Raw genomic sequence first — 9,704 nt, 5'->3', positions numbered from 1 at the left:
CGCGCTGTAGTCGCTCGTATTCATCGCATTTTGATAAGAGATAGTTTTAATTTTAGTTTTGTTAGTTAATTTCAGTTAGTTTTTTAAATGAAGCAACTAAATGTAATTCTAAGTGTACACTCCAGTGGAATATATAAGCTTCTTGCTTGCAACGCGATGTTTGCGCGCGTTTGTATAGAAGGCGCCGTAAACGCGTTTCGCCGGCGCGTATAAAATACGCCGTGTATAAAATACGTCTTAGGGGGCGCCGAGGGCCGCCGAGGACGCCTCCAAAGAGCCTGCGACGTCCGCGGCGTCAGCGAAGTAAACGGGCTATTGCTTCCCAAAATCATTTATAATTGCATCTTTTGCACCCGAATTTCCGATCACTCGGGAAAGTATAATCAAATATTCCAATTTTATTGCGTGCCTACTAAACGGTGCTAGGTTATTGATTAAGTATTCCCGGGCGGTGCGTGGGTAAGCGCCGGCGATGGTTTAAGACGTGCACACTAAGACAGTACGGTGATCAGGAAGTGTTGTATGGGGTAATACAAAACCTACACGTCAGTGCCTCGCCAGCAACATCCTTTTGGGGGTACGGGTTTTTGTTTTCTCACTACAACTTTCTAACAGCTAAAGTAAGTTTTGATCTATTTTTACTCTAAAACGCATTATGTTTTAGTACTTAATTCAATTTGACACAATAGCGATCACTCTACTAGTTAACGTATAGCCATACTGTCCTTTATGGAAGAAATTATTTGTAAAACTTTAGCAGTACGGTTGTGGATGTTGACGGGATCAGCCGTCGAATCAATTTTAGTGTGTGGTAATTTAAGCGCTGTCCATGAACGAATTAAGAACACAGATGCTCCAACTTAACGATAAGGATGATACATACCCACATTTTTTCTCCTGACAATCATGAGGCAGTTTTGAGCGGTCATAGATGTCAAGAATAATGCCTTGTCCACACGCGAACTCCTTGATGATGTCGTTTTGTAGTCCGATTGGTCGAATCGTAAAATGCGCGTTCAGGGACTTTCCTCGCGTCGTGAAGTTTATTGCTGCTTGGGATTTACTGTAATTATAAATTACAGATTCATACGATTTAAAACTTCGAAGATCCATTGAACTATACCTAAACTTTTTTCAACATATAACACGATTAATGATATCAAAAGGCATTATGATTGAGTGATTACTAGTAGTATCACCGTGTCAGTTTTCACTTTATTTTTTACCTGGTGTGATAATGTTAACATTGCGACCAGTTTGTGCAAAATTCTCAACGCTAACTATATGTTCAAACACATGTTCACCGGTATCACCTTCCATCTGTAGGGCTAGCACGCCAGGACGCGACTAGCGCGAGAACGACATAAAGGGCGAGCAACTGCGATTCTCATAGCAAACTCGCGTTTTATGCCAAACTTATCAAACTTACGTGTACGTATATAATCATCATTTCTACATCAATAACGTAAAGTTTATTTTTAACCTCTTCAAAAAAGAAGGAGGTCTCAATTCGGCTGTATTTTTTTTGTAAGTGTGTGACGCGATAACTCCGGGCGGTATTTGTGAACTGATTAACAGGGTACCTCAGTATTGGTCCATTTAAATATGAACAAAATATTCCACCTTAGTTAGTTTGTGTGAATGTACCTACAACCCTTAGTTGCCTCCCTTAGAGATGGGGGAGGAACTAGGGGATGAAGCCGGTTTCGCGCACTTTCCGGTAACCGATTTCTATAAAACTAGGTAAATAGATGTTTGTACGAACTTTCGAGGTCGGTTTTTTTAGTACTCTGTAGTGAGATTCTTGTTGAACATCATAATGTTTTCACTATCACACCTGTACTGTAGCCACATTGAGATGATGGACGCTAGTTCGTGTCCAGTCGGATCGAAAGACACGAGCGAATCAGCGTCGCTCTTTGAATCAATAATAAAAACGTAAATAATTCGTACCCTTGGTATAATAAAGCCACACGTGATACGTCAAAAGCTTTTATCACATAAAAGTCATTAAAATAATACAAACTACACGAAACAAATTATGTAGGTAATGTAACATTTTATAACTTTCCCATTTAAGCACAAAAACTTATCGACTAAATTCGGTCGTAGATTCTTTACACCTTTCTCCTGAAAAGTTGTCGTTTTGCAGACATGGCCTTACTTAGTGAATTCTAGAATAGTCTACCACTCTGCGGCTTTTATATCTCTTTTATATCTCAGCGCGTTCCGTATACAAACGCGTGAAATGCGTATTTTTTTTATTCTCACCCGCTCGCAGCATATTTATCGGACATCTTAGGAAGGAGTGACCAAGACTTGACTAGCGGTTCCATGGCCTTCGGCACGTGCACCGTTTTAAAGTGAGGAGACGTTTTCGCGAGGGTTTCGGCAATGTCATTTAGGGTCTTCAAATTTAACGACAAACAACTTGCAAGGTGACCGTTCAAGGATGCAGATTCTGGGAACGTAGGTCGGTCTCCTACAAGAAAGGGTATATGAATATGTGAAACCGTAATTAAGAGTTACAAAAACGCATGTTAGAGATTGTATGTCGATTTCTATGTATACTTGAGTTTATTGCTGTATTTATTAACGTTATTGACGCACGTGAATTTCAGATTGAAGTCATCCCAAATTCAAAGCATACGTTTCATAGTACAGGAAAACCAATAGATACCTATTAACAAATACTTATTTTGAGTTACCATCCCAATTGTGTCATTCAGTGACCGGAATTGAGGGAATTAATCTACCTAATGTACGAACGTTTTCTTAGTATGGCCTTACCCAATTCGTCATCACTGCGTATAAAAACTTCTTTTCTGACAGTTTTTTTTCTAAACATTCTAAAACATAAGTTATCTCGTGTTTATTTTTTAAATGGCTAAAGTATTTAAATACATAGATAAGTTCCTGTAGAAACACATTGCAATGTACTCAAATTTCTATAATATAATACGCATATTCAAATACTCGCATAACAGTTCCGAGAAGTCCCAGGTTTTGTAGAAGGAATGTCCACGTTTTTCTTTAGTTTAGCTAAATTAACACCCTCAATTTCGATCACTGGTGATTATAGAACACGTCGCCTACTTACTTTTAAAATGAATTTGGAAAAGCTTTTAATAAGTCGTTTCTAATTTTTAAATAAGTCTTTCCAGTAGTGAAACGTTTAGGTATGGGTTGAGAAACTTTCCTTCTCCTACTTAATTGCTTTAAACACTTCAAATTTAAAATCCACATTCATATTTCTATTCCAAATTCATATTATATAAAAGGCCTTGGTAGCCTAACTAGAAATCCTGTTTCGACGCCTCTGAGATTTTCGGAATTTTTGTGCGAAATTTAATTTGAAATTTACCACGAGCTCATCGATGAAGGAAAACAACGAAAAAGTTCACAACCATCAGAAAACATGTGAAGTTCCCAACCCGCATTGGATCAGCGTGGCGGACTATTGCCTAACCCCTTGCCTGAGAGGAGACCAATGCCCAGCAGCGGGACGTATCAATGAGTTGATGATGACGATAATGATTCATATTTAATAATGAAAACGTTAAAATAACATCATACTCACTACCAAGGTCTGGAAAAGTTGGTATGTTATGGCTTATCCAGACACCGCCAGTTTCATCAGCCATTAGTAAACCTTGTCCGGTCGACCCTGGAGCGCGGTCGGTGCTTAACCGTTCCTCGTAAAGGGCGAATGCCAGATATTCTGGATACTTCGACTACGACAAGAGTATTAAATAAGAAACAAAAAACAAACCGAAATTAAACTGTAATAGTCACGATTCAGGTCATTCCGACGTTTTTGTGTGTGCTTACGTGCGTGTGCGCGCGCGCGTTTGTGTACATGTATAAACTGTATTTAAAAGGCCACTGTTGTAATTTGTTTTTATGTTCATATTATTAACAATATATATCAACTGCAAACCTATACATTTTAGCGGCTGGTATATTTCGTAAAATAGTAAAACGGAGAACATTACCTTAAATATAGGTGACACAGAGTTGAGCAACATTGAATCTGAAGTGATACGTCGTTTCGATATCTCCCACCTGCCCACGTTTTCCGACGTGATGTAGGAGAAGTTACTACCACTCTGCAGGAACGGCTCAGAACCTAGCGCCGGCTTATATATGTACCACCTGTAAGCAATAACTACATTGTGTCAAATCACTGGTACAGCTTGCACTTTGGCTGGTTTGATTTGGGTTACAACGCTTTTGGAAATGAAAATAAGGGCGCGTACCCATTATGTCGTGACGACAGATAGTCGTGCAGTTTAAAGTGTCGTGCTTTGTATATTTAAATGAAGTTGTTCACATATAGAACAACATGAGTAACTGTCGCTCATGACTTTTTGACGTTACAACGACAGACTGTCGTGACAATGGGTAGAGCTATAACGACAGTCGTCGGAGGATAAATAAAACGTTACGACAAAAATGTGACGATTGAAAATAATTACCAATCCACTGGCGCGTTAGAATTGTCCCTACAAAAAACATTTAAGTATTCCCATCCACCAGAACTACATCCTTCCATAACATAAAGGAACAAGTACCACAAATAAAACATACTTTCACAATGAATATCCGTTTGAATAAAAGTGGTGCAATAAATTTTATAGCGATATTATACAAATATACATACAATGTCGTCGTAGGATAGCGAAATAGCCTTTTCACCAAAAATTTTTTATTGTGTTTATTACAAAACAACAAGAATGTGACGGCTTTGGTAACCTAACGGTGTACATTATGAGCACTAGATGCGGAGGTCCCGGGTTCGATTCGGACTAATTTGGGAACTTAGCTTTTTAAATTGGTTCTGGTCTGGGTGTTATGGGAAGTACCCCAGAATTCAGTTGGTCCTCTGGTACTCAGAGCACAGGAAATACTTTAGTTTGAGACCAGGCATATGGTATGGTTATCTGGCATATATTATTAATAATTGTAGATATGGAGAAGTGAGACCTACTATTATTTGTTTTTATCATCATTTATTTACCTGTTGTGAGGTTTCAACCCTGTATTACTTAGATAATTAAAAATGTATTTATTTCTCAATTTGGTTCAACAATGGTAGATCAGGTTCTCCCTTTAAGCAAGTGTATGCTTGTGTTGGGAAAGCCTTGCAACTAAGCTTAAAACTGAGAATTTACAACAAAGTTACATCAGTGGGTTAGTTTTAAGATAGAATGATATTTAAAATGGAAAAATTAAAAATAATAATAAAATAAAATATTTTCAGTTTGTAATGTGTATAAGTGTGTGTGTGTGTGTGTGTGTGTGTGTGTGTGTGTGTGTGCGTGCGTGTGTGTGTGTGTGTGTGAAGAGATAGAGAGAGAGTGTGTGTGTGTGAGCGTGTGTGCGTACCTGCGCGCGTATGCATGTTATGTGTTTAAATGATTTGTAGTGTTGTTAATTACGGTATGCGTTCTAAGAGATTTTCCACTTCCTCATAAGAAAGGGTTTTCAACCATTCACTTAACATATAATAATAATAATAATATCTTTATTCATGCGAGATACTGGAGTAAATATAAGGTAACTAGACCTATCTAGGTTTAGTTAGTGTATCTACACTTAGTATTCATAAATCATAAGCAGCAAAATAAGCAAATATATTTAAAATATTTTTCTGACAATGGGAATCTATAGGGGTCAAGCCATATGAATACGAAGGGTGGCGAAAAGTTTCCATTTGCAAATCTTGTTATGTGGAGATTATACATCATCACGATTTAGACCTTAATTAAAATAAGCAGTGTTTAATTTCGCATATAAAAAAGAAACCGGTGATGAACCTGTGGATTCACCAAGTTTGGTACTGGTAGGCGGGGTGTACTCTACAGTTCATAGTCTTCGTAAAAGTTCTCACCACCTTCGATGTACTGTTACTCTGATCGTCTCGTGCGATTGGAATACGGGAATAACAACTTACTTCCGGGTTACAGGGTGACACGGTGGTGTCCTACGAACAGACCACCCCACTCCCTGATCCCGCGCACGGAGTACTTAGCCTTCATCGCGTAGTTATGCGCGTACGCAATTTCTACTTTACATTAACCATGCGATAGAACATTTGAGACAATTTTAACAATAAAGGGAATTACATTTTTTTCCATGTACGTGTTGTATTAGTGAATAAAATCAGATAGTGTTTTGTTAGCGACTTATATGTGTGACGGTGAGAAATAATTGCTATTTTAATACTGCAAGCGCCATCTAGTAAGAGATGTGGTTGCTATTTAACAATAGGCGTACAACATCATCTGCCGAGTTACTTTCGGATTTGTACAGATTGAACTTGGATGGAAATACGAGAATAAATTATTAATCGAATTATATAGTAAATTAAGACGGAAGAAGTGTGGCACATGGTAACAGCCACGGATCACAATCGAAGATTATGTCACAACTGTTTTCGGTAATGGAGACCTACACTTGCACAACACTTTCATAAAATATAAAATATTCGTTGGTTGCACTCCCCTTAGGATAGAAATTCAATAGTAGGAAAACTTTTAGATCTCTATCATAAGGTTGCACGGAACAAATTGCTACTTGACAATAAGGTCGGGTTGTGTTATCATTGTCTTTTTTTAATGTTCAATAAAAAAGATTTCTTTCGTTCATTCACAGCAGCGGTATTTGTATGAAAATAATAGTGTCTAGCCCCATTAAAAATCATATTCGGAAAATACACTGAAAAGCAAATTTTTCTCGAAAATACCGTTAACACAAAGCTACGACGGCATATACACATTTATTGCAACATTCTGTGAAATTATTCGATACATAAACTTTATCTTACATTTCTTTCACTACTTCGTCAGGGTAGAATTAGGATTTTGTCACATACATTACAGCTATATTCGGTGAAACAAAACAATACTAGCATAATTATTTCGGCTTGAGCATTGACTTACAATGGCTTGAGGTCATTTATATTAGTAATACTTAATTCAGATAAATAAAACAAAAATCATATTTATTTAGGGGCCACAATTAAATTTATCGCTTATTTTTTTGTTAAAGTTTCTTACCATAGACCATCGTATCAGATGATATAATATTTTGGATGCCTATGGAACGATATGGTTTACATAATAAAAATCTGAAAGTGACCGATAACCAAAAGTTACCAAAGTCAGAACCATTATTATAGCTGTTATTATATCTTTTAGTAGCAGTAGAGCTTCTTGTGAAAGAGTTTGTCCAGGAAAGTACTGCCACCTTACCTATTTCTGCCGCCAAGTAGTGATGTCAGCAATACTGTGCTCCGGTTTTGAAGGGTACTGGTGAAATTACAGGCACATGGGACTTGTCAGTGCCTCTCAGATCTTTGCGATTTAAAACTCTCAGGGTTATTCCAGAACTCTACCCAATGCTCAAGTCAACTTGAGTATGATTTCAAGCACTGGATATACGATCCTAATGGCAAAGACTTGAGTATGATTTCTAGTGCTTTAAATCGCACTCAACCTGAGTGGCACTGCAATTGTTAGGGACAGGCGTGTAGCTTACCATGAGGCGCACGACTTGTTCGTCCCATCACTTGATATTATAAAAAAAGCTTACTTCATGTTACATCGTACAGAAGATCGAACAGATATTAAATAGTACTTTACGTACACATGTAGACAAAAAAAAAACAAAAGGCATTTTTAAGTGTTTTGGTATGTAGCTTGTGTAGTTATTATATCATTTAACCTTACTTACTTTATCATTTAACCTTTAAACAAATACAATGGCAAATTTGCAACTAAATGAAACATACATATTTTTAACCGACTTTAATAGGGAGGAGGTTCTCAATTCACCTGTATTTTTTTTCTTTTTTTATGTATGTATGTTACGCGATAACTTTGTAAACCGATGTTGATGATTCTTTTTTGTTGGATAGAGGGTACCTTAGTTGTGGTTACATTAAAATTTGAAGAAAATATTCAAACTCTAAGGGTGGCAAACTAGGGGATAAATGACTTTTGAGATCGGTTTTTTTAGTGCTCTGTACTGACATTATACATATAATTTTTAGTTGGTTGTCGTTCGACTACTTAACGAAGACCATTGATAGAATATTTTATGGAAAATTAAAAGCTTCTAAGGTTATGGCATCACTGTTTATTAAAAAAAATCTTATTTAATATAGTTGTTATTAATTTAGAGGCGTGATTCTAAGGGCTATTTGGTTTACGACTCAACTAAAATGGTTGAACGTCAAAAGTCCGCAGAAGTCCGCATAGCATGACATTGTAGAGCGTCGAAATACCTACCTCTGTGATAAGAATATACATAAAATTAATACATTTTTTTTTTAATTTCATTTTTATTATGCTCAGACCTCGATGAGATTTTAAAGTTTTAATTAACAAAGATAAAATCACACCTCGAATTAAATAAGAAATAAAATTAACTTATATTTATTATTATTTCCACATTTTCAATTACATTCAGACCGTATTTAAAGACAAAACTTATAGTATTAAATATGCAGTTAGACAACATGCAAATCACCTTGTTTACATGATCATATCCTATCACAGAACACGCACACTTTGTACTACAGCTATACAAAATACAAACTTGAGTCTTTTATTGGCTATAGAGCGTTACCTTCCGGCTAAACAAGCTTGAATAGTTGAACTACAGTTATATAACACATTTTACTAAGAGTCCACGACGCGGAGTGTTTTTCATGTATAATAACCACAGTAGAAGTGTATATATATATGAATGTTGTATTACATTGTTGTACTATATTATACTTAAACATATTATAATATATATTTGGATATATGAATTTGGATGAACGAATGAATGAAATATTCTTTATTTCACATTAAAATTTCAATCACCACACAAAACTGTAATGTATCACAGAGTAAGCTAATGTACAACAGGCGACCGTTATTGCTATGTAGCAATTTCTTCCAGGCAACTTTAAGATAGAAATTTAAGAGTTGGAAAGGGGGTTGCAACTAAAGAATATCTTGTAATGAAAGTGTTTTAAATAAATACACTACTCAACAATAAAGTAAATATATAAAAAATAATAATAAATAATATTAACATTACTTATATGCATTAGTAGGACAATAAAATAAATAATAATAATAAATTAATTAACAAAGGAAGATTGCAAAAAGGAAATAAAGTGAAGGGATTGAAGAGAAGAAAACCATACATATATATGTAACCATACTTGTTATATGTGCATTTAAGTGTGCAATCATTCATTATTTTTTCGGCTTTTAATTTTCAATTTATGTAAAAATTTACTATGTTAATATATTTACCAAAAATAATTATTTTCATAACCACTGTGTAGTTATGTTATCGTTGTTGTCGTTTAATTAAATTTATATGGTAAGTGTATATGTAGTTTACATGGTATGTGCAAATGTTGTGTACGTCTGTAATTGTCATATGTATGAATCCTAGTTTTGTCTTATTTTTATTGATTGTCAAATATATATATAACAAATAGTTGAAGTACCTATTATAATAAAATAAAAATATAAATGAAATATAAAATTTTTAACTCTGTCAATGCGTTTTTGACTGAAATTTGTGGCACGTTCGGTGCGCATTACACTATATTCTTTATAGCCTTCATTATAACTTTATAGCCTAATGCACATGATAGAAAAAAAAATGCGCGTACACAAAAACCCCAGTACAAC

At 35.5% G+C, this 9,704-nt stretch overlaps 1 protein-coding gene across 1 annotated transcript in view; it reads right to left on the bottom strand.

Moving 5' to 3' along the window:
- The window catches only part of LOC113238143 (deoxyribonuclease-2-alpha-like), a 5,382-nt gene extending 821 nt beyond the window's left edge, over window positions 1–4,561 (bottom strand). Inside the window, exons 1-5 of the mRNA XM_026474885.1 lie at window positions 4,479–4,561; window positions 3,996–4,155; window positions 3,581–3,734; window positions 2,272–2,482; window positions 884–1,063 (exon numbers count right to left, since the gene is read on the bottom strand). Coding sequence (XP_026330670.1) covers window positions 884–1,063; window positions 2,272–2,482; window positions 3,581–3,734; window positions 3,996–4,155; window positions 4,479–4,555 — 782 coding nt within the window. The 5' untranslated portion in view covers window positions 4,556–4,561. The remainder of the gene's footprint in view (window positions 1–883; window positions 1,064–2,271; window positions 2,483–3,580; window positions 3,735–3,995; window positions 4,156–4,478) is intronic.
- Between the last annotated feature and the right edge of the window lie 5,143 nt (window positions 4,562–9,704).

The sequence above is a fragment of the Hyposmocoma kahamanoa genome, unplaced genomic scaffold (genome assembly GCF_003589595.1).
Source record: "Hyposmocoma kahamanoa isolate Upper Pololo Valley unplaced genomic scaffold, ASM358959v1 95, whole genome shotgun sequence".
NCBI classification, from domain to species: domain Eukaryota; kingdom Metazoa; phylum Arthropoda; class Insecta; order Lepidoptera; family Cosmopterigidae; genus Hyposmocoma; species Hyposmocoma kahamanoa.
This window is presented reverse-complemented; position numbering and strand designations above follow the sequence as displayed.